Source organism: Tauraco erythrolophus, chromosome 23 (genome assembly GCF_009769465.1).
Source record: "Tauraco erythrolophus isolate bTauEry1 chromosome 23, bTauEry1.pri, whole genome shotgun sequence".
NCBI lineage: Eukaryota > Metazoa > Chordata > Aves > Musophagiformes > Musophagidae > Tauraco > Tauraco erythrolophus.
Window position 1 is genome coordinate 6854999 of NC_141487.1, and position 25585 is coordinate 6880583.

Genomic DNA, 25585 nt, shown 5'->3' on the forward strand with positions numbered 1-25585 from the left:
AAGCAACAGAAAGGGACAGAAGCTTAAACAGAGGGTTTACAAGGTGCCTCTGACCTCAGCAGGGGTAAAGTCAGTAGAGTGTGTCCTGCCCCAGGCATGAGATCCACATGAACAGTATCATTAGTATCACCAGCAGAGAGACGATACAAACTTGTAAGTTGCCTCCGCCTCTTTGAAGAGGAAGTAATTATAAAAGTAGCAATAACTTATGCTTTTAGATTAACGCATTCTGAGTTTGAATGCCACCAGTGATCGCATGCAAGCAGTATCTGAGCTCCCAGAAGAGACGTGCCCGGTAGAACGCTGTCTGGTAGACAGCTGGTAGAGGCTTCCAGAGCCTTCCTGGCTATCTGGAGAACAAAGTAGCTTGAAGGGAGTTACAATGAATCCCCAAATCTCCCTTACAGTGGACTAAGTTATCCCGCAATCACTCCAAGACTCGAACGCTCAGACGTTGAAAAAAGAGCATCCTTTCACCACCAGCCATCCCCGCGCGTTTCAATAGCCATTCGCCTGCGCAGAGAAAACAGGAAACGGTCCCAAATGTTTTATTATCCTCGAGAGGCGTCAGGCGAACCGCGAGCACGGACCGCGCAGGCGGGGCGCACCCGCCGCCTCCCCGTCCCTGCGCAAGCGGCGGCGGGGCCGAGCCGGGAGAGCGGGACCGAGCGCGGGCGAAGCGCGGGGCGCAGCCCCCGCAGCCCACCCCGGGCCCTCCTTCCGTCGGAGCCGCCGGGGCGGCCGCCCCAGCCCTTCCCCGCGGCCCCGGGGGCCGGCCGGGGCCGGACCGGCGGGGCCTCCCGCGGCCTCCCGGGACTTGTAGTCGGCGGCGCGCCGCGGGCCGGGAGCGGGGCGGGCCGGGAACTACCTCTCCCGGCTGCCCCGGCGGCCGCGGGAGCCTGGGCGGGGCGCGGGCGGCCCCGGGGCGGCGGGGTCGAGCGGCGCCGCTGCAGCGCCCGCGGGGCGGCCTGGCGCTGCGGCCGCTGGCCCGGGGGTACGAGCGGGCGCCTCGGGGGGAGCGGGGCCGAGGGCGGGGCCGTCCGGCGGGCCCCGGGGCGGAGGGGGCTCGGGTGTCGCTGCCGGGCAGGGCCTCGGGGCGGCGGGCGGGAGGGAGGAGAACGGCCGCAGCGCTGCTGCTGTCGGCGCTGGGGAGGTGGCTCCGGCGGGGCTGCGGCCGGGCTGGCGCCCGCCTGTGCCGCCGCGATCGCGGGGGCCGGTGCCGGGCTCGCGTCTCGGCCAGCCGAGGTGTTGAGCGGGAGAGGAGCGGGGGCCGCTGGCCGCAGCGATCGTGCCCGCCCGAGCCGCTCCTCGCCTGCTGTGCCCTGTCCCTAGGCCACCCCAGGAGCTCCGGTTCCCGCACTCCTGTGCCGACAATGAACGAGGGAAGGAAGCAAACGCAGCCCTTGGCTGAGCACAGGGGCTTTCTGGAGGGTTGACTGAATTTTGTTCTCTCTCGGCTCTGTCAGGTACGTGGCTGGGTTTTTTTTTCTCCTTTTCTTCCTTGGCTAAGCTGGGAATAGCTCTGCTCTAAGCAGCCGGTTTTCCTTCTGCCACGTTTAGCCAGGGTTGAGTCTGTAGCGGGGCGCGTCTGTTTGATTCTGCTCCATATTCAGTTCTTTTCTTGTGGATGTTGAATGCTGCCTGCCCTGGAGGACGTAAACATACATCCTGTTTTCCTGTTCGGAAACAGGTAGTGCAGGTAAGTCCTTGCCGAGGTGAGAGCCGGGCGCTGAAACTTTGCCAGTGATTCCTACTGGGCGTTCTGTGTAGCTGGGTGATGTGCTGTATGCTGAACGTAACTCAGAACTGACACACGTGTGGCTTCTTCTCTCCTGTGTTTCTATGATATTTGCGATCTTCCTGAACTGAGAAAGGGTAAGGAAAACAAGGGCCAAACTTAAACCTAGAGAAGATGGTGCAGCTGCGTTGGAAGCACTATATATGTTTGCTCTGATTTCTCTGCAGACACTCAAATGCAGAAATTACTTTCTGAATGTAACAGATTCTAATTTCTACCTCACTTAGAAACAAGTGAGCTCTGGCTCACCTTCACAGAGGTCACTTGAGTTTGGCTTTGCTACTCAACCTTCTTTCTTTCTGGCAAAGAGCCTCATGACATCCTCTGCACTTCTCTGTTGCTATAGGAGGAGTTTATTGGGCTCAAATGGGATGCCATTCTTATTTCTGACCTGTTTAACAGCTCCTTAGTTTCCTAAAACTATTTTCTATGAAGAACAATGCAGTTGTTCATCCTTCTAGGTCCTTCCTTCATACTTGATTACCTGTTGAATTTTTTTGTCTGTGATTTCAGCATATAGATGGCTGAATTGTTAAGGGATGGGATTACTTTAAATAACCCACATTGTTATGACTGGAATGATGTTGTGTGTCATGTTGATAGCAGAAATTGGAAGGAGAAAGCTTCAATAGCCTTGGTGGAGCTAGAGAAGTTCTTGCCCTGTTTTGAGCTTTGCTATCTGCTGTGAGCTATAAGTGTCTCGTTTTGTGTCTGGAACAGCTGACTTCCGTTGGATGGATGATGGTTCCCTTCAAGAAGTTCTTCCTTAAGGCAGCCAGCTAACAGGGTAGTAGATGGGGTGTCAGGTCACTCGTGTGTCTTCAGTACCTTTTGCCTGTTTGCCATACTAATCTTGTCTGTTTCTGTAGTGGAAGGAAGTGAGTTCATTTAGGACTGGCAAGTGTGCCTGCAACGTATGTAACAGTTACCCACGTGTCATTTAACAGTGTCACCACCCGTTCTCTTTTCTTGAATGATTGTTTTCTTTTTAGGCTTCAAAAAGGTAAATATATTTCCCATTCCTTTCTCTTTGCAGAGTGTACCTCTCTGAGTCACTGATATGAGAATAGTCTTTATGATTGTGTGATGTTTGGGTTGGCTGAATTCTCTGCTTATTTTAATATTGCTGTATAGCATAGTTGTGGCCTGTGTTTCAAATGCATGTTTGAAGCTCTGTGACTGTGGAAATCCTGTGCCAAATCAGGATATAAAGAATCTGTTATTTTCCTGCTTTGGCCTGCAATGGCTGCTAGTCCACTGCAGGAATTGTTTGGAAGATTTGGGAGTCCATGCATAGCCTCTTTCTACTAAACCTTCGATAAATGTCTTGGAAGTTGCAAAAACTGTGGAAGTACTACAAGCATGGTGGTTGCAATGGTCTCCTGCCATTTTTACTTGGAACGGGCTATGTTCTTGGCTTTGCAAGCTGCCTTGGTCAACAAGCGTGTGTTACATGACCACCATGGGCTATTCAGAGCTGGGGCAGTTATCTCTGAAACAAGCTCGTCTCTTGCCTTGCATTTGTGTAACATTAGTGTTTGGTTGCTTGTGGAGACTGGTCTTGGTTGCCTATGGTTTCTCTGAAGTTGATGACTTTCTCCGACTTGGTAATTAAGCTCTCCTAGGTCATGTTGCCCCTGCCTGCCTGTTCCCATCAAATCTGTTTGCCTTGCTCATCATTTCTAACACAGAGCTGCTCCTGGGCTCTGGCAGAATTCAGGGTCATGCTGAATGTGACCATACCACTTGCAACAGCACTGATCAGGCCCTTTAATTTTGAGTTGCTGTTTTCCAGGGATCCAGGAATAGAATGCAAAGTCCTGTAAGCATAGTGTTTGAGCCCTAGTTGTTTTTCAAGGATTCTGATTCATGGCTTATCAAGGGCATTTATGGAGGGGCCAAGGTGTTGTAATACAGTGGGCTCCCAGGGAGACCAGTGCAACTTTCAGTAAACTCCCACTAGATGCTCCGATTGGAGAGAAATCATGAGATGGTCTTCTTGCCTTAAGTGAAGAGGGAGAAAGTGGAGTCTCTTGTTTCTTGGGAGACTTACAGAATTTAAATATTTCTGCTCCTCCTGTAATGAGAGCTGTAGTGGTGTTTGAAGTTTCCCAGAATATGGAACAAGTCTTCTAGCATTCAGACTGGTTGTGTGTGGAAAATGGCATCAGTGAAGATACGTGTGTGCTAGCAGGACAGTAAATGGCTTGATCTTAGACCTTGATCCATGTTCCTTAGCTGAGACCAAGGAATGCAAGGATGCATGCTGGACCATGGGTCGATACTTTCTCCACTGCCTGCCTCTTCCCCCGGCCCCCATCTGTGACTAGTATGGGCCAGGCTGTGAACAGAACTTGGAGCTAGGATACATGAGCTTTGCTCCTGCTCTACCACCAATTCAGTTTATAACTGTGGCTCCATTTCCCATCGGTAAAGTGTTCTTGCATTCTTTAAAGTACTCAGCTATCCAGAGCTGAAAGATAACATCTGTACTTCCAAAATGTAGAAACTTGTAAGTGAATTGGTGTACTGGCTGACCCTCAAATCCCTGTTAAGTACCAGGGGCAAAAGCAACAGCTAAGTGCTCGATTCATTGTGCTCCTATGCCGCTGATGTCTCTCTAGCCAAAGGCATGTCAGGGTAGATTAGACTTAAACCTTTTGATCTGCTTTCAGAACACAGAAAGGGCAAGTTCCAGGCTGAAAACTAACAGGAGTGCAATGTTGACCGTTCTGAAAGCCTGAAGGGGAGTCTGAAAGTTGGTAGGATGAGCTATAAAGGCCCATCAGAGATTCAGCAGGGTTTATGCTCCAGCTTGCTCTGTGCCAGATTCATTTTGAAAAGTTGGAGAAAGTTGTGTTCCTAACCTGGATGATTTGTAATCCTATTGTATCACACTGCTGAGGGTACCAGAGTCAAAATACCTGTGAAGAGCTGTATCACAGAACCACAGTACTGTGTTTCCTCCAACCCACTATTCATCCACATGCCTACCAGCAGGACTTCAGTGTTAATTCCTCTTGATTTATTTTTTTTTTAACTCCTGCAGTAATGTTAGTCTTCTAATTTTGAATGACTTTTGGGGACCTTAATGTCTTTCTGGACAGGCAAGGCAATTGTGTAGATAGATCAGAGGATTAGGAACTTTTAAGTGATTTAACCCATATTTTCATGGTAAGTAGGAGTGACAGCTGGTATGAAAGAGATGCAGACCTGAGCTTTACCTAGGGCTCAACACCATCAGCTCTGGGCCAGATGGTCTTGCCTCTGAGAAATATATTAGAGCAATGTCTAAGTAAGAGCACAGTTGAAATCTGCAGCCAAGACCAATTTCTCATTGTTGGAATATGTTTCTGTGTGGTCCTCCATTTCTAGGTGATTGAAAATAGGTCTGGAAGCAATTTTGATGAGGACATCTAGTCCATCCTTTGCCACAAGGCATGATAAACTACACTGAAACCATTCCTGATAGGTGTGTTGAGCTTGTTCTTTAAGTAATTGAGATTTTCTAGCTTCCCTGGATGGGTAGTATTTGACTTTATTAAACTATTTTTTTTTTTTTTTTATATATTGTGACTTTTGTCAGTGTTTTGATTGGGCATAAAAAGACCTGCTAGCCAGTGCAAGGGATGCAAGGTGGTTGACCATTGATGTCTTAATGCCAACAGCCAGAAAAGTGATGGTGATTCTTGGTAGGGGAGGGGAGTCGAGTTTTTATTTGTTTTCCTTATGCCACTGATCTTCCATGGAGTGTACGAGGAAGTTGAAATACCATTCTGTCTTTTTTTTTTTATATGAAATGAAAAAGATCTTAATTCAAACTTAGCAAATAATTCCTCTGTTGTTGTTTTTTTTTTTTTTTTTAAAACGACGTCACCTAGTGGTTGTAGGTGTTTCAGGGTGTGTGTATAGTTTTACTGTAAAGCAATGTAAATATAACTCTGAAATCTGCTATTGAGGAAAAAGTGGATTCTTAGCCCCAGCTACTGAGCTTTTCAAGGCTTGAGGCAGCAATCTGCAAACTGTCAGGTCCAATTAAGGCAAGTGGCTGGAGCTGTTTTTCTCCCTCCTGGAGAGAGCACAGGTCATCAAAAGCCAGAAGGAACTTTCGTCGGGCTCATGAGCAATTATCTCCTGGGATGTAAAAAGAGAGATCCACTAGATGCCCAGTGTGAACTTTCACTTATAATCACTCTTAATTCTCCAGTGGGTAGATGAGCACTGATCTCACCAATTTAAAGCCTGAAGTTTTTGTGTTCAGTAGAAGCTGGTAGAGGCAACTTGTTCTTTTATAGAGTTTGACTGACATTGACTTGTAAATCTGAATTTTGAACACCCCTGCCCTGGCAAAAGATATTCCACCTTTCTGTGTGTTGTGAGATAACCCTGGTAAGCAGGTTATATCTGCCTGGTAGGCACCTGTTCTATTCTGAGATTGGTTTTGCCATATTTTAGGAAAGCAGAATGCTGAGGTCAAGCTTCTCAGAAGGGTAACAAAACTACTGTTACTGAATATTAGTAAATTTGCTGGTGCTTCTTTTAGGCCTGCATCCTTTAACAAGGTGAAAGAATAGAGAGTAAGCCAGCATGATAACCACTGAAAGTGTCACTCCTGCAACTAGAAAGGGAAGGCAACATTCCCCTCTCACCATAACAAATCAGTGCTAGAATACAATCAGTGTAAATGGAATATAAAATTCAGTTTAGGCAAAACAGATCAATGGGCTGCCAATTGTCAAGGACAAGTGTTGATTGTAGAGATAAAATGCGTTCAGTGGGACCGTCTTTAAGCAGTGTCTGGCTAGTTATTTTTAGCATTTCCTCACTCTGTGTCCCAGTATTTCAGGATGTGTGCCTGCTCTTAAAACAGTGAAGCTGAAATGACAAGATATTAATCCCTGAGCAAAGGCATATTAATCACCTGCTTTATTCTGTTTATGTAATACAGTTAAATATACTTTGAGAGCAGGTGAGATATGGGGCATGGAAACGGCTTAACCTCCTGCAGGCTTTTTCTTGATTGATTGGTTTTAACAGAGGCAGCTGCCCTATTTCTAATTTTTTTCTGCTGAGAGTAATTTGTCAGTAAGAATGGCTTCATTTATCTGCTACTGATATTTAACCCTCAGAAATGTCGTCTGCTCTTCTCTCCCCTTCTGTGCCAGTGATGCCATTCTGCAAAATTTAGATTAAACAGAAATCCTGACAGCACAAGGAAAAGTGAAGCAAAGTATCACTGAGACCTTGTGGCTTTGCGGTGGAATACTAAACTATTCACTTCAGCCAATTCTACAAATCCTTTTGGTGGGCCAAGGAGGGGAATTTCATGGATTTAGTCTAATTTCTAGTGGTTAGGTTTGTCATGTAGTGGCTGAGATGGTGTCACTCTTCTGCCTTAGAAGATCTGCTAGTGCTGGGAATGAAGAGTTTGTATCTTCTGTGCTGTAATTACGCACTGTGGATTTGCAATGTGACTGGGCTCTCTAGCCATCTTCGTGTTAGCCACAGAAGATCAAGCCTGAGATACCAGGCTGATATTATCAAGTTGAGATAATAAAATGTCATGGGAGAGGCAGAAGGCTCCAGACAGGGCCCCTGCTAGAAAGTGAAGATTGAGTGCATGAAGGTCAGGTGTGCAGGGAGCCAGGGAGGGCCCCCCTGGGTTTGGAATTGCACAAGGCAGCACACCTGGGGCACCACAGCCACCTGGCAGCAATAAGGGCTAACGGCTCCCAGCCTCACCAGGGAGTCAGGAGGTCCTTAACGGTGGTGAGTCAAAAAAAGATGTGTGTTTGGCTGTTTTTCTGGTCTGCTTTCATTTAATAATGAATATATCTGGGAGTTGTGTGTGTACTTGAGAGAAGTTACACTGCATCTGGCTAGTGAGAGCCTGTGTGTGTCTGCTGCTGTGCTTTCCTGCGGTCTTACTGTTTGCTGAGGAGAAAGAAAAGTGAAGGGTAAGTCTGAATTTGGGCTTATTGGCATGAATACTAGCTTTGGTAATTAACTTATCAGCTTTAAGCCTTGGTCAGAGGTTTTTGATCCTAGTTGTTGTCTGTTCTTAAAGAATACAGAAGTGGTTATTTCTGTTATGCAGGTAGGGAAGCTGGGGTAGGGAACAATACTTAATTGTGTAGATAAGAATCAGCCAGGCATTTAGCTATTTGACTTATGTTGGTTCCATAAAAACACTGCTTGTGTCGGGAAAGGAGAAAATCCTGTCAAATGTTATTTCTGTAGGGCGAATGCCCGTAGGAATAGTGCAGAAAGTAGTTCTGCTAAAACCCAGCTGCATAGCCACAACAGAAGTTCTTAAGCCAATATAAGCTGGCTTAATTTAGCCATTACACCTAACTTGTTTGGATCTCTGTTGATATTCCGAGTGTGAGGATATGCAAAAGTAAATCCTGGAAGTTTACAATAGTGGTAGTTAATCAATCTAAATATTAAATTGCCTGAAAGGACTTTTTTTAAAGCACTGTGTCCCTGAAGTTCCCTTGGAAGCAAGCAGTTAAAAGGTGGGGGGGTGGTGTATGATGAGGCCTTAAAATAAAATACCTGGAGTCACTGGGAACCACTTGGCAGCTTAATAATACAGAGCGGTTGAAGAAACTGCTCCTGCCTGAGTCAAGTGCTCCTCTGCTGCCTGTTTTAGTTGGGAACAGATCCTTTTGACCCCTGATTTGAACTGCAGACTTTTGCTCTTGTGTAGAATCCCACTGCAGTGAACAACGAGGTGGGCAGGACCACCACCATTGTCCTTTGGTGTCCTTGTTGAACTGCCGTCTCAAGAACGAATGACATCGTTCCGATTGCTTGCTTGGGCTGCGGTGAAATCGTTCTGGATTTCTGCTGTTGCAGGCAGTGCTGGTGACGTGCTCTCTTCCAAGCTGTCTGTGCTAGATGTCCTTAAACGTTTTATGAGGTTTGCCCAGTCTGCATTGGGATCAAGGAAGGATAAAGCAAGTGACGTTTGTCTTGACAGAGCTCATTGGCTTGCAGCTATTTTGCTGATGTCAGGTGAATAGCGTCTTTACGCACAGTGCCCTGGCTCTGCTTGGTATGTTCTCCTCTTCCCTGAGAGAGATGAGTTGAGGATCAAATACTGAAGCACAATTCCACTCATTTGCTAATAAAATTCACAGCTGGGGTGTCCCTGGCATACCTTTTGTTCTGCTTGGTAAGTCCTTATGAACACTGATGTAATCAGCACTGATCCAAAAAGATCATTGTCCGTTTCAGTGATCCTTCTAAATGTTCGCATTCATTTCATCTGGTTACTGCCACTCGGAACTATTGATTGTTATGGCTCTGTTACACTCACTTTTCCTAATCCTTTCAACGCTTTCTTTTGCTATTCAATGGAAGAATCTCGTCAACATTAATTTACTGTGCTGCTATTGCTTCTTCTGCCTTCACTGTTTCACAGAGAATGAAAGACTATAGAGGTGGCTGAGATGTAAGCTAACTTCCAGTTTGCTGCAAGTTAATTTAATAAATTCAAGCCTGGATGTAGTTCTTCCTATGCTGCTCATTCACTATTTGTGTGACGGGGGGTGTCTCAGAAGAGAGAATGTAAAACTCTTTAGATCCTCTTCTAATTAAAATAAGGTTCTTTACCCACCTCTGAGTTGTGCTGAGGTTGCCAAAGCTTAATTCTCCTTGCATTGTATACCATGTGCAAAAGGTCATGTGGAAGAATGGGCTTATAGCTCCATAGTAGTGTCAGAGGGGTGGTGTGAACACAATGTGAGTTGAATAAACAAATACTGAGTTTCAAGAAGCATTGATCTGCCTGGTTTTGTGAGGCCGAGAACAGAGTGTTTTCTCCTCTTAGTTATGTATTCTAAGGAGAATACATATTATTATGTATTCTCCTCTATGTTGTGTATTCTCTGTCCCTGAATGGGAATTTATGGAGGAAATTTTGACTCCTGTGATGACTGTCCAGACCACCGATTCACCTACGTGAAGATTTCACACTTGGTAGTTTCTAGCCTTGTTCAAGTCTACCCCCTTACATAGTCATGTTCATGTTAGAGGCCCAGCTCTTGCATTTAGAGCACGCACATGAGCGAGAGCCTTGAGGATGATGCAAAACTGAGGGAATCTCACATAGCCTGGTGCTGTGGCTGTGCATGTCTGGGCAGCATTCATGGCTTTTAAAGCATAAAAAGAGCGATGCTCACTGTGGCCATGCTCCAGGGAATCTGACCTGCAGACATGTTCTGGAGAGTAGAGCCGGGGGTCTCGGAGGGAACGAGGCAGCTCCTTGCTCACCATCGGCCTGATGCAGATGACTGAGGGGGCTTGTTCTAGCCCTGGGTGGCTGCTTCGGCTGCCGAAAGGAAGCACGGCTTTTATCGCAGCTCAGGGCCGTGGAAACGGGCCGGGCCAGCCTGCGCTGCTGCTTTGGGGGCGAGTGGCGAAGAGGGCGGTGCGCATCTTCCTCCTGCCTGCGGCAGCAGCCTCTGCCCTCGCAGCCCTGCGGCCGGCTCGCTGCAGCTCCCCCGGGCAGGTGTCGGTCGTCGGGGTGCCCTGAGCGGGGTCCCCTCTTCCTCTGAGCCGGGACGGGGCTGGCTGAGCCGCGCTGGCGGTGCCCGGCGCCGCCCGAAGCGGGGACGGGACGGGCAGCGGCTGGCTCCGCCCGGGAGCCGCCCCGCGTGGCCCGGCCGGGCTGCGCCGTCGCGGCTGCGATCGCACCGCAGACCGGGGGGACGGGCCGAGGTTCTGCTGCCGGGAAGCGAAACCGCCGGCGGGCCCCGCTCCGGGAAGCGGCGGGCGGGCAGGACCCCTCCGGGGCAGCGGCGGGCGTGCCGGCAGCCGCCCCCGCCGGCAGGTAACGCGGGGCGGGGGCGCGGGGCCGTGCCGGGCTGCCCCGCGGGCTCGGGCCGGCGGCGGTGGCGGGCAGGGCGGTGCCGGAGGCCCCTGGCTCCGGCTCGGTTGGGTTCAGCATGGTCTCCGCTGAGAGCGGGGCTTCTCCCGCTCCAGCGCACCTGGGCTGCGGCCGAAGGATCCGGTTGTATCAGATTTAGGGGTTTGTAGCCCGCGTGTGCCTTGTGTTCCTTGGAAAATCACCCAAGAGTATGAAAGTAAGTAGATGGTGTGAGCTCTTTGGTAGGTGTCGGATGCTGCGGGTCTCCAGTTATAGATGTAATATCCCAAATAACAAACTGTACCTAAGGAGAAGGGAGTCAAGGTGAAGGAAAATAAGAGATAATGTTATTTTCCAAAATGCTTAGTATAATAATGACTTCTTTTGGGGTTTATGAAGTAACAGCTGGGAAAACTGGGTGTTTCAGGCTTGAGTGAGCTGCTGTGGAAAAGACCCCATAACACAAGTTCCGCTGCAGCCGTCTCCATGTGCATTCACAAAGGATGTTCAGAAACTAGAAGCTAGAGGAACATCAAAATCTGAGCTTCGCAAGCTGTGCTGCTCTTTAGAAAAAGTGTATTATTTGTGTTTGCCTTAGCACTTGAGGAAGCATCCTTAGGATAGGCAAAGCTGTCCAAGTTGGAGTAATGCACCCAAGAAGACAATTCAAATAGCAAATATGTGTAAACGGGAAAAAAAAAAAGTGTTTTTTAAAAAAACCCCACACAACAACAACAAAAAAATCACCTGCTTTTTCCTCTGTTTACCATACTGTTCAGATGACTTGGTTATCAAGTTGCATGCACTGATTTTGTCGATCTGCTTACACCATGGTTTGGGTCTGTTTACTCTGTATCCAGTGCAGCAGCAACCTTTGCCTCTTAGGAGACACCTATTAGGTTGCCTCTAGAGCACCTTCTACCAGCTGCACAGTTTGAATATTGGCACAAAGTTGCAACAATTATAGCAATTATCGCAGCCTGAAGGCACTAAAGTATTTTTCCTTTTTTCCAATTAAGTATTACTGGGATTTCCTGAGCATGGACTCATAGATTACACCTGGGCTGTTCTTTCCTGTGTCATAGTGTGTGAGGTCAGGATTCAGAAATATACTTGTGTCTTATAATGGATTATTTGTTCGTAGTTACTTTAAACTCCCATGGGAAACTGATGTTTTCTCTGTGAATTGTTTCTGGCAGCTATACCTGTCCTTCCCTGGAATAATTATGACCTAGGCAGCATCAAGGGAGGAGTATTTGCTTCAGGGAGTGAAACATTTCTGCTTAGGAAGTAAATAATGCTGATCTCTGGCAAGGTTCAGACTGCATGAACATTGTAATTAATCTCATAAAGATTTCGAATGGTTCTTTACTCTTGTTATGCATCACCCCTTGTCGTGGTTTAGGCCGGCCGGCATCTAAACTCCACACAGCTGCTCGCTCACTCTCCCCCACCCACAGGGGATGGGAAAGGGAATTAAAGAGGAAAAGGGAAAGAGACCCATGGGTTGAGATAAGAACAAATGAATACTACTACTAAAATATGAATATATACATAGGTATAATGATAATAATATATACAAACAAGTGATGGACAGTGTAATTGCTTACCACTCGGTGACCAAGACCTGTCCCAGACTAACGATCCCAAAACAGATTAAGTCCCAACACTGCAATCCTGGACGAGCGAGATCCTCCTTTATACTGCAGTCACTTAAATTTTATGGCTTTCTGGCATCACCTGGAATATTCTTTTATGATGAATAATTTTTGGATCTGGCATTGCTTTCCTTGAAATGCTGAGAGTTCTGAAGCCTGTGATGTTTCATTCATTCCTGGGAAGAGGGAAAAGATCCACTGAAATAGCATAAAACTCCCAAGGTTGGGGAGTGGTGCTCTATCCTCATCTAAAAAACTCCGTGGTATTTGTTGTTTCCTTCTCTAAGCATGCAATTCCTTTTCCCACTGTTGTTACCTCTCCCAACCTTCCACCAGGTCACTTGGATAAAACAAGAGGGAGGGGGGTGGTGGTTTTTAAGGAAAAGCCAAGTAGCAATAATTGAGCTGTGCTTCTTTTGTACTGTTGTATTGTTGGATGTTTCCATTTGTTTTCTCTTCAGTGGGTTTGACTGTCTGACTAGTTGATAGTAGCCTTTTAAAAAAGCATTTCTGCCTCTTAGTTAAAGCAATAAGTTATCCATTTTATTAATCTCTCATCTGGAGGAAGAGGGGATCATACAAATCTCATTAGGTTCTGCAGTGCTTTCTGAAAAGGATGTTCTTTCTTTTTGATAATTTCTGCTTTCATAAAGACAATAAACACCAGTGCACCTTAAACTCGGCAATGTTACATCCACCTCCACAAAGGAAGTCTAAATGAACACGTTGCCCAAGGCATCTTTTAGTGATGACTAGAACGAAGATGACAGGTGTTTGGATGTCACAGTGATGCATAGCAGAAAAAGTCTGAAGCTAGAGAGATGCTAAAGCTGAACAGAAATCAGGCTTTTTCTGCACACTAGTAACTTGATTTTGCATCAAACTACTCCTCCATACATTTAAAAGGAGATGTTTGGCTGGAGAAAGAGTTTATTTTTAGGCCACTGTGGTTTCATTTGCTTTATTGGTAGGTGGTTCTGTTAGCGTGTCACGTGGCACAAAGCTGCTCCTGTGGCCATGTCTGAGTACCCATCCTATGAGCTTGTCAGCTAAACCAGGTTTGTCAGCCTGGTTTGAACTGGCTCTGTGTCATGGCAGTTGGTAAGATTTGCTGTATTTTTGGAATCTGCACTATTTGGCCCTTGGCGTTCAGTTGGGTTTTTGTTGGTTGGTTGGTTTTTGTTTTCAAATTTTGAGAAAATTTTGGATGTTATGTATAGCTTGAGAGGAAGAGGTAGACCCAGGGATACCCAAAGGTAAAAGGATGCTACAGTAGATTTTTCTAGAACTCAAAGCGGCAGCTTGGCCCTAAATACCAAAAGTCACACTCCTCTGTCTTGTTGTTATAGTAAAGAGGTAAACCAGGCTTTGACAATCTATTTGATTTAATCCAAAATTGAGGATGTACTGCATCCATGTGGTATTCACCTCATTTGCCAATTGTTTTGGCAATAGTTGGAAAGGCTATCCCAAACTTTTACTTATCACAGCACAAAATCTGCAGTGCTTATTGCAGGTAAGCAACAACCCTTCCTGTTCCTGCTGTAGCTAGTATTGATAAATAGCAGCAAAAGATTGACATTTCTCTGACATTGGCACTTTTTAAAAAATGCTATTACTTTTGGAAACCTGACAAACATTTCTTTTATATGCATCTTTAAAACTTCCTGTATCTCAAAATCGAAACCAAAACTAACTATCTGGGAAAGTGAAACTGAATACTTCAGTGTTATGTGGTAAGATGCTTATGAAGAGTCTTCCTGAAAAATAGAGTGGTATTGACTTTTTATTGCTAAAATGATGCTACTGATGTTTTTCTGGTCTTTTCTTTCAACTCTTTACTGTGCTTTTTTTGTTTCTGTTGTCATTGTGTCTCTGGTAGCTGTTGCACATATTCTTGAATTTGAAATCAAGGGCAGGTACTGGAGTTTTGTAAAAATTTCTTGCCCAGTTCTCTTCCCTCATACTCAGTGCTCTGGAATAAGTCTTTTGGGTATTATGCAGATGTTTCTGTGCCTTGGAACTCTGACTAGTTTGCATATCCTTCCCATCTGTGCTAAAGCTGTGAGGATCCCCGTTCTAAATAAAGTACAGATTTATCTATTCAGGAGGTCAGTCCTCTTCTGTAGCCAGGTCACTCTGGTGAAAATGTGATGTGTTGAGTGATATCACTTAATTGTATTTTCTCTTATTAGGTGTGCTGAACATGCTGCTGAGGATGCTGAATGCGTTACTGATGATACTGCCCATCTCCAAGACTCCTTACGTGGAAGAACTTTAGGGGTTGCTGTGCAGATCAATGGACGCGGACCCTTATGCCAGCATGCAGGTTGGGATGCGGGTAGTTCGTGGAGTGGACTGGAAGTGGGGCAGCCAGGACAGTGGTGAAGGGAATGTTGGGACTGTGGTTGAGATTGGTCGGACAGGCAGCCCAACCACTCCAGATAAGACTGTGGTCGTGCAGTGGGATCAAGGCAACAGAACCAATTATCGGACTGGATTCCAAGGGGCTTACGACCTTCTTCTGTATGATAACGCACAAATAGGTGAGTATAGCATGGGCAGGAAGCACAAACACTAGTGCTGTAAACCCATCTCCTTTAGCATATGTAACATCTGCCTCACATGCTAGCTGGAATGTTAAGCTTTTTGCAACTGCCTGTGGATTGGTGCTGAGCAGAAGTGTATGCTCAGCCAATTCATGGCAATGAAATTCCTGTTTGCCTCTATGCAAAGGCTTTTCTCTTTCTTTATCTGCGAGTCTAACAGTTTTGCTGACTTTGTCATTCTGTTAGATTCTGGCATGACTTTTAGGATGAGAGTCCTTTAAGCCAGGAAAAGAATATTTCATCTTACATGTATCACTTTATACTATGTTATTGCATCATCTTCAATACGTGCACAGTACATTATTATTTTCTTTAAAACATGCTGATATAGTTTTAAGAGCCTGGTCAGCCTGGTTTCTCTGGATTTTGTGTGGATCTTACATTCCTTTGCTTTTGTTCTCCTAGGTGTCCGTCACCCTAACATCATCTGTGACTGTTGCAAGAAACATGGTATACGGGGAATGCGGTGGAAATGCAAAATGTGTTTTGACTATGACTTGTGCACACAGTGTTACATGAACAACAAGCATGATCTGTCTCACTCCTTCGAGCGCTACGAGACAGCACACTCGCAACCGTAAGTGGTGCTATAGGGGAAGTCAGTCCAGTTAACCATGGTGAGATTTATCCGTCACTGTTCTGTAATAGTCATCTCCAAAGTGGTATGTGTGTGCCCTGGCAGGTGTGCAAGAGGATCTGTTGATGCACAGGAATAACATAACAGAACTTCACTAGTACGTGTCTGTATAATTTATAAAAAAATAAATGTATGTTTGTTGGGGAGTGCTCGAAATTTTTTTACTAATCAGATTGCATGATTAAAAAAGTTTGGGGACTACTCTTCTATAGAATAGTGTAAGGTTGGATCTGGCACTGTTATGGAGCAGCTTGAAAAAAGACAGCAAACAAATCAGAATTTTTCTGAAAAATTAAATTAAGGTGAAAATTCAAAATGTTTGTCTGCTCTGGTTTTTCTTTTTGTCTTCCCGCAATTAGATAACTTCTTAGACATGCTTTGCTATTTGCTGTTGTCAGGTAGCTGAGTGACCGTAGGGAGGCTGACAGGAATCTTGCAGTCCCAAATTGTTGATTTCTTCTCAGGGTCTATGCTGTTCTCTGAAGAACACCCCTTTCTCATGTGCTCTGTGCTCTGCATGTTAGCATTAGTGGAAGCGTCTGCTACATTGATGCCTGTGGAACAGTGTCCATAATTTTATGCTCATTCATGATTTCCAAATCATGGAGGTCTGTTTTCCTATTCTGAGGTAGAACTGAAAAATAGTCTCAACAGTAGTTTCATTTGTGCCTCCTAAGGTGGGCATGAAGATGCTTCTTGTAATCCTCTTGCCTTTAGGAAAAGTAGAGGACATCAGCTCTTGTCTCTGTCATTGTTTTTCTTTTCTTTTATTTTTTTCCCCTCGCCTTGAAAGTATCACTGTGCATTGCATCTATCTGTGGAATGAAAAGTGTAATTACTTTGCTGAAGACAGTGGTGTTGGATTTGCAGCTGGTTTTCCTCCCATAAGGGAAGATCTCTCTGGAGTTGATTACCATAGTTTTGCCAGTGTGGTTGAGCCAGAATTCTGAGTGCTAGTAAAGGGATGGATGTTGCTGTCTGAAGATGTGCCTTCTGAGTTTTGAGGCTTGTGTTTATCCACCAGATTAGGATGTTTCTTGAGCTTGTGTTAATATGACAAGCCAGCCATATCCTATTGTGAACTGAGCTTTGTGATTTCATATATATATATATATGTATATGTAAAAAAATATACATATACTTTTTTCTCTCCAAGTAGTTATTCAGAGGTGCCTGCTCATGTATTTTATTTGTACACTCTGCTGTTAAGGTACATAATCTTCCTTACATTCAAAGAAAAAAGGAAAAAAAATGTAGGCAACAATTAAGAGGCTGCACTGTTGCAGAGCAGTCCCAATTTTCTGGTCTTTGCCCGAGTTGTCCATGGTGCTGCACAGTGCTGGGTTCTCTTGGGCAGCATGCCAGCTCTGTTGCCTTTCCTGACCCTCATCAGGAGCACCCCAAAATGTTATCGTTTATCAAAAGACAGATAGCTAGACAATTTCTCCCCAGGACTTATCCTCTGCAGAACACATTTCATTTTCTGAGGAATCCAGATGGTGAAAGATGTAAATAGAAGAATTTTTTTCCTTTCAAGGCTTTTATCTGACCTATATCCAGACTGCTGTATGAATTAGGCAGTAGAGTACTTGCTGTCAGTGTGAAAAAAGAGCTTGGAAGGCTGCCAGTAAACTTGCCAGACCTAGTACTGTCCTGTGTGAGTTGTTTGACTTTCACAAAACACTGCAGCACCACTCTGGAATGTCACCGAAGCACTGGAGGGCTCTTTGGAGATAGGTGTTCACTAGAGCAGAACTTGATGTCTGATAATGCTTGCCTCCTAGTAGCTTTTTGATTTGTTTTTTTTTTTTTTTTTCCTAAACTCCTTTGCATTTTTCTGCGAGTGTGGTTCATTCAGTGGTTTGAGAAGATGTGATATAAATTAACTTTTTTTTTGAGTTGATAAAAAGAAGTCTGGACATAGACCAGAGCTTATCATGCCAAGTCTTTTGTTGAAGTAGCAGTATTCTGATTTACATGACTATGTGTTAGCAAGAGCAATGATCTTTCTGCTGTCAAGCAGCTAATAAATAAAAGAAAAAGGTGTGGGGGTGTGGTGGGTGACATCAGGGACACTGCATGAGACTGTCAGATGTGGCAGTAGTTTCTGGGAGCCTCAATAAGGAAAAAGTAGCCGTAGTTGTAATTGGATAATATCATGTTTCCTGTTCCTACGTGGCAGATGTTGATTGTAGCCGTGCAGAGGGATAGAGAGAAATTAGAAATCCTCAATGAAGAAGCTTCCAGTTGTGGAAGGCTGCAATTTTAAAGATAAATGAAAGGTACATATTGTGATTCTTAGAAGTCACTAAGCTTTTGGAGAAAACAGGCTGTCAGAAATGCTTTTGGTTTTAGTGATTTGACTGAGTTGGATGTACTGTACTACAACTGCAATGCATATGTGTTTTATGCAAGAGCTTTCATACAGGGAGGGGGCAAACTGAAACAATTTTACTCAGAAATGTCTTGCAGTGCAGAAGCAGGAAGAAGTAGGAACACCTTTGCTTTAATGCAAATGTAATCCTGTGATTTGTTGATCTAGTGTTTTGTAGATTGCACTGCATTAAAAATTGAATGTTTCGACTAAAAAAAAAAGTGAAACGAGGGGCATGGAGGGAGATAACCTTTGAACAATGCCATAGAGAGGATTTCTTTGGAATAACTGAGGTCTGAGCTGTAAAGACACATTGCCTTAGGCAATACAGCATCCTTTCGAAGAACAAAAATTGCAGACTTATGACTTACTAGAACTATTGCTTAGATCACTCACCTCAGTATTTTTTTTCATGGTAAAATAGAAGAGAAAACCTTTGGCAAAGGACCAAAAAAAGCTGTCTATTTAAGAAGACATGGTAACTGCTGTGTGGATTTGGGTTTTCTGGAGGTTTTGTTGCTACCCCCTGTTGTTCGAATGGCTGTGAAACACAGGATCCATCTCCTTCAGAGATCAAGATTCTCTCACCTCCTTGCTCTGGTGGGGAATGGGTATCTTTTGGTTCTCCACGACTCAGGCAAAGTGCTGTGATGGGCCCACTGGAGTGCTAATTAGTCTGAAAGCTTGTAAGGGGAGTGGATGGGAGACAGCCCACTAAATTTGACAGCATCCCATAATCTTGGTTTTGCATAATGAAAGATGGGCTACTTATATATCATGATTGTCGTCCTTGGCTTACCATCAGTGAGATCAAATGTGGAACCATGGAATGCAGCTGTATTAGGGAGCTGTCACATCACCTGTCTCTTTAACCACAGATCAAGAGCTAGGAGTTTCCAGTCCCTCCCTGGTCTCCATGCGTAGTTCTTTGTGAGAGGACATCACCATGCATCCAGTCTTGTAACTGCTACCACTGATCCTTTGACAGAGGAATCTAAGGCCACTTGCAGGAGAATTTTGGAGATGGCAGTGTGATGTCCTTGTGCAGCAAATTGCTACCACCTGCACTGCTGTTGCCAGTCCCACCATGTGGCACCCGTGCAGCTAAACCTAGGCAAGGCCAGCACAGAACTGGAGCAGCTTGCTAATCCCAGGATTTAAGAGGCTTTAAGACCAGACAGACACTGCAGAAGGTTCCCGATCAGTTTTCTAAAGAGGCTTTGAAGACACCTTTACCTGAAAGCTATTTCAGGTCTTGAATGACCTGAGTTTGAACCTCTAGTGGCAGGAAGTACTGATTTTTTAATATTGCCATTTAAAGTGATCTCTTCCTGACATCTACCAATTGCTTGTATTTTTTATTGGTCTTGTATGGTTTGAATTTTGTGGCTGTTTTGGAAGAGGCTCTCATCCTTAGTTTAAAAGGATGGACAGCCCAGTTTCACTGAAAACCTTTTTTCACAGTTGCATATCCGTTTGCTGAATATATGCTTAAAAACTGGAAGATAAATGAGTGTCTGTAAGTAGGATAGCAAAGCAAAACTTTAAGTTTAAATTAGGGCTGGAATAGTCGGGCACACTGCGGTGAGTTTTGCAAATAATCAAATCTGAGATTAATCTTCCTCTCATTCAAAATATTAGTAGTATTAGAATATTATATTAGTATTATTATATTCACGTGCAAAAGCAGCAATGGCATTTTGCATGCATCACCTTCTCAGGGACAATGCTAAGTTGAATTTCAGTAGGGACTGTGACACATTTTACCCAGGCTATTTTCTAGACTTCACTGACCAATAAATCACAACCTTAACAATTGTTCAGAAGTCCTGTTTTTTTCTGGAGAACAATGGAGTTGGAGGAGCCAGCAAATTACACAGGGAACTGTTTTGTGTAATCAAGCAAAAGAAATACAAATATTTTCTCACGTTGTGTTTTATACTGCAGCCAAAACAGAGTTTGCAATTATTTTCAGCCATAGTTCTTAAAACCAGCTCTGTCTAGTCTAGTTACCAGTTGGATTTCTAAATCAGATACATCACAAGAACAAGTGCATGGTATCGTTTAGGTATTCGTGTGCAATGCAGACCCATTCAAGGCAGCTTTAATAATCCAGCCTTCCATCTGTGACTGTTTATACTGTAAGCCTGAACTAATACAGCAGCTGAGGGACAACTGCTGGGTGTTTGATTACTAGGCAATAAAAGGGATGCAGGTTTATTTACTGTAGTAACCTCTTCAACATGTGTTATTTATACAATGTCAGTTTAAGCTGCTTCCTAACTTTTAAAAAAATGCTCACTAAGTATTAGTGAATTTATTAATATGAATTTATTTATGAATTTGTTCTATTGATGAATGAGTATAATTTTACTGTAGAAAAAACCCACCATGATTTACCAGACAAACTACCTAACTGTACCTCCTTAAAAATACATGTACATTGCTGAACATTAGAGCATATCCCCACACTAGGGCTTCACTTATTAAGTTTGGAATATTCTGCTTGATTTGTGGAATAGAGATTAAATTTCAGTGACATGTTTTTTCTTTATCTTTTCTGGAATTAGGTGATCAAAACTTTAAGCAAGAGAAATCTTCATTAAAACATCCTTAGCCTGTGTTTTGAATAATAGTCATGTTTAAAGGATGATAACAAGACAATTCACTTCATATGCTCACTGGTGCTTCTGTATCATTCTCAGTGCAATGTTCTGCAACTAAAGGCAGACAGTGTTTTGTGAAGAACTGTGCCTTGGCAAGTAGGGATAGGATTGACAATGGTAATTCTTGGTAAAGACAGTTCCTGAAATAGGTTTCTGTGATCCTGATCCCTCACTTACTAGCATCCTTGTCTTAGTCTGGCTCATGCTTGAGCAATCAGCATCCGCCTGCCATCTGTCAGAATTTCCTTCCTTTATCCTTTGCTGGAAGTGCTTCAGTAAAAGCTTTGCTACGGAGGATTAGAGAATCTAGAATTTCTTGCATCATTGAGGTCGGTTTTACATGTATTTTCTGCAAGATCTTTGGCTTTTCTTGAGGTAGCCTGTGTAGCTCTTTATACATCCTAGAAGGAGTGTGGGTTGGTACCCACCATGAACTGAGATTCTGTTTTACAGCTGTGCCTTTCTGAAGAGATTAACACAATGTTTATGGCCTGCTACTTTGCAGGGTGACCATCCCTTCTGCTTTCAAGTCCCATGCATTATGCTTCTTTTTTTCGGATAAGAATGTTCTGCAGTGGGAGAATTCTCTGTCTTGCAAAATACATGAGCTGTGCCTGTTACGAAGGGGCTCTGACTTCTGCAGGACCTCGGATCACTACTGCAAATTAAAAGCAGTCTCTGTTTAAACTTCTCCAAGTCAGTTGTTTTGGGTCTCAAATCTCTGTCCGTGAAGCATGGATGATCTTTTTCTAGCTGTCTGGAGCATAGCTCTCAGTGATGTGAAAGGCTCTGTCAGCACCTCAGGGAAATTTGAGCACAGGGGGGTGGTTCCCAGCATGCTGGAGAGAGATACAGCTTCATTCTCTACAGTACACGCTCCCAAGTGTTTTCTGGACTCTATAGTAATTCAATATCATTGGAATTTGTAGGGCGTAAATGGCTGCAGACTTCGGCTGTCATAATTAAAATCGTTATTAAAGGCAATATTGCAGTGATTAAATTTATCCCTAGGGATAAATTTTGCAACACACGAATAACTTTGGTTGTTATCCAGCATTTGGAGCAAAACATGTTGAATTAGGTTAAAACCAAAGATGTATTGGCTCCAGACATCTGGTTCTTGCATCATTCTTTGGTGTTTCTTGCATCATTCTTTGGTGTTGCTGGTCAGCAGTGTGGTTCAAGACAAAGTCAAAATTTTTGTGAGGCCAGGGCGAGAAGGCAGTTATGGTGGGTTGCCTCCAGCACTCAAGTAGAGTGAGAGATGGAGTTTCTTACACTTCTTTCTTCTTTAAGGAAGCTCAGCTTTCTGATTTGGTCAGCTTTGTTTTCCTGATCTCTAGCCACAAATTTCACTGAAAGTGACGGGTTAATGTGAGAGCTGTTGAGACTGGGAATAGCCCTCTTTCATTATCTCCTCTTTCATAACAACTGCCAGTCTTGATGGTGTTTAAAACAGACAAAATCTCAACCATTCGAAAAACGGTCTTGATCTTCTTCCTGTGGAGCTACAATTCAGATAATGAACATTGAACAATTTTTAAGAACATGTGTAAATAATCTCTCCTTTTTAAACACATTAGGTTGTAAAGCACAGGTGAGAGATCTGTTAAGAAAGGTAAAAGACTTAAGCTGTGATGGATAAGTAAACAGTAAGTTCAAGCATAAGCTTTTTATCCTTCTGAGTCTCCACCTTCTCTCTGTAGGTATTAGACGGAAAATAAATACAGCATTCTGAGGTCAGCCCTGCCCCTGATAGGCGTCCCCTCCCCTTCCCCTGTGGAACAGCTGCTGAACTTGGTTTTGCCCTGTCTGGTCTGGGAGTTGGCAAGAGCCTGTTGGAAGGAGGTGGGCAATGACGGGTATGGATTGCGGCACCTTTGCAGTCACCCAGAAAAGTGGGTCGTACCCTGGGCGAGCAACACGAACAGGTCCGTAAGGACTTTGGTGGCTTGGTGTCTCATGAGAAAGCTTTCTGCTAGGGAGCAGGGAGTAGGAAGAGCACGCACAAAACCAGCAGAGAAGCTGCTGTAACATTATGGGAATTGGAAGCTGCTTTAACAGGACATCAGACCCCCTGTTTACTATCACGTAGGTATTTTTTTCTCTTTTTTCTTAAGACGGATCGGGGTGTGTGCCTGTGATGCGGATTGCAGGGCAGATAGAAAGGTCTCTGTTATCCTGGAAGCAGTCTAGCGAAAACACTGCTGGTCTAATCTGCTCTGCTTTTCAGCAAGTGAACTAGGCTGTGCAGTCTGCAGCTTAGGTTATGAAATGTGCTGAACTGCTTATGACTTTGAGCTAGGAGAGTGCCTGAGCCATTAATGCTTTCATGCAGCGTACACCCTCATAATGTCCGTAAGCATTGCCTTGAGTTTAAGGATGGGATGCTAGGGCAGCTGCAAGTCAGTTTGACTCTCCCTCTGAAGTGATGTCAGGCTTCCTGGAGAAAGTCTCCTCTCTTTTTTGCCCCTCTCTCAGAGGTTCTGTTTTAAAGATACATTTTAATTGTGTGAGCCATATTAATTGACTTGAGTGTTCTTCTTTGGAAGTATGTGGATTCTAAGTGGCACAACTGGCAAGGAAAACTAGCATGCCCTCCTGCTATGATGTTTAGGGTTGCTTGATATTTGTGACAGGGCTTCCCCTGCTCTATGTAGACAATGGGCTGAAGTTGCTAAATCCAAATTTTGGTGATTTTGGTTTGCAGGTGTGGTACCTTATGCAGCACAATGCTGGTAAATAGTTATGTTAAAAAGTATTAATTTGTGTGCGTTTGCAGTTGTCACACTCGGCTCTCAGTGAGCTGCCTTGCCCCAGTATAATTTGTGGTTTGAGCATCTCATAGAGCATGTGGGGGAATTTGTCATCTTTGGAACTACTGGGTTTTGCTTTTACCCTACACAGCCCCCTCAAGGCTCTTGAAGTTCTGAAAGAAGGATGATCTTTTTTCCTGTGTGCGACTGAGTGAATGTAATAATTGTGAACCTTTGCATTTATATATGTTCAACTTTCTGAGTCAGCAAGATGACATTCTGATGTCTAACAACGTGAGAGAGAGACCCCACCACAGTCCTGCTGCTTGTGTGTAGATACGTTTGTCTCCACAGACCATCACTGTAGTGTGCCTGTTCCTCATGCTCACACAGCAGCCTCTGTTCCCAATTATCTGCATGCCACTGTTGAGAGAAACACAACTTTTTTAAAGCTTGCCATGGATCTCAAAATTTTTGATAATGGTTGAAGATAAACCTGGGTCGTCTTTAGCTCTGTGTTTTATTCACTAGTTGTCTTTCTGCTGTCCATGGAGCAGTGCCTAAGTATTCTGAGCTTCCTGGGGAGACCAGCCTCTAGGATCAAAGACCCTGTTCAGCTACTTTATTGTTTTCTCTCACTTCTTACCTGCTCTTCAGAACTCAAGCCATGTTTTTCTATTTTAAGTGTGGTACACTCGATCCTCGTATGCCAGACCACGGTTGGGACAGAGCTTTGAAAAGTGTGAATAGTAACAATAAATAAATTTGTTTTCTCTTGTTTTGTTTTTCCAGAGTCCTAGTGAGTCCTCGACAGAATTTGACTCGCATCACGTTAAAAGGGACTTTCCAGGGAGCTAAAGTAGTCCGTGGCCCTGACTGGGAGTGGGGTAACCAGGATGGTAAGCTACTCTTCAGATGTTCTATAAAACATCATTCAGGTTTGTTTTTTTTTTTTTTTCTTTTTTTTTTCTTTTTTTTGCCAAATTGCTAGTTGAAAATGCATGTGCTGAACAGTAGCTTCTAGGGGAGCTGTTCAGATGATGCAGGTTACTGTTCTTTAGAGTATTAAATACTATTTGTTTTCTTGTATTTGTTTAAAAACATATCTGTTCCATAAACTGTATGCATTGTTCAGGGTGTACAAGGGAAGTTGTGCTGCTTCTATTTCATAGATGTGAAAACTCATGGGAACTCATCTTGGAAGAGCTTGTATAGAACTAAAAATGTACACTGTGTTACAAGCAAATAGAGACCCATCTTTTCCTGAAAAAGCTTCCATTCACAGTGGGAATAACTTTTGTCTGACTGTGTACAGTACTGCTTTTTCCTTTGAAGTTCTTTGGAATATCCTTATTTGGACATTTTTAAGAATGATGAAGAGAAATGATCTGTAAGGAGTGTTTCACATGGAGCATTAATGAAGAACTGTTTGCTGTGGTTGCTGGAGAATGGTTTCTACTTTCTGTGTGAATTCTAACTTCAGGCTGAAAATGCAAAGGGACTAAAATGCCTTTTCTAGAGCTGCTCTTGGGGTATAATGACTGTGTCTAATTCACTGATAGCAATTTTTGTGTAGCACTACAGAGTTGAGGAAACTTTACTTTCTGTTTCTATTCCAGAGCCTTGTACACACTGTGATGTTTACAGCTTCTCTTTTCCCTTAATTTAGTTGTAAGGCCTAAGGTTTCCAGTGTTGACTCCACCATTTATTGCAGCTCTGGGTTTAGTGGGGGACAGGGATACTTGCAGAGTCTGAGAGCAAAAGAAGCTTAATGCTCAGGACAGCTTATCCATCCTTTTGAGATCAGATCAACATTTACATGTCTGAGACTTGTGTGGCTTACAATGATTGTGACCTGAAAGCAGCTATATGTGCAAGACAAGTGAGAAGAAACAAAAGGCCAGCCACTCAGCTGGTCTCTGATGAGTACTGCCTTGTCTTTGATGGAACTGCTCTCATCCACAGCCATTTGCTCTTCTGAACTTAGCTTTCTGTTAGCACTAACGCACCAACTATTTCCATTTAAGGAGGTAACGTGTGAGTAATGGTAATAAATAACCTTACAGACTCTGTCATAGGGTCCTGGTAAGTTTATGTATTGATCATGTGGTCTTGTGTGTCTGGTAAGGGCAATAGCAGCTAGCTGAGAAATCTGATCGAATGGTCTTACTTTTATTTGCCTGTGTCTTTTTATTATTCCAGCTGCCTGAA

At 44.1% G+C, this 25585-nt stretch overlaps 1 protein-coding gene across 2 annotated transcripts in view; it reads left to right on the plus strand.

Moving 5' to 3' along the window:
• Positions 1-957: 957 nt before the first annotated feature.
• MIB2 (MIB E3 ubiquitin protein ligase 2) overlaps positions 958-25585 on the plus strand; it is a 47452-nt gene continuing 22824 nt past the window's right edge. For both annotated transcript variants that reach the window (XM_086625565.1, XM_086625566.1), the window contains exons 1-5: positions 958-994; positions 1333-1466; positions 14527-14877; positions 15346-15517; positions 24166-24272. In XM_086625565.1, the coding sequence (XP_086481691.1) occupies positions 14631-14877; positions 15346-15517; positions 24166-24272 (526 nt within the window). In that variant the 5' untranslated portion in view covers positions 958-994; positions 1333-1466; positions 14527-14630. The remainder of the gene's footprint in view (positions 995-1332; positions 1467-14526; positions 14878-15345; positions 15518-24165; positions 24273-25585) is intronic.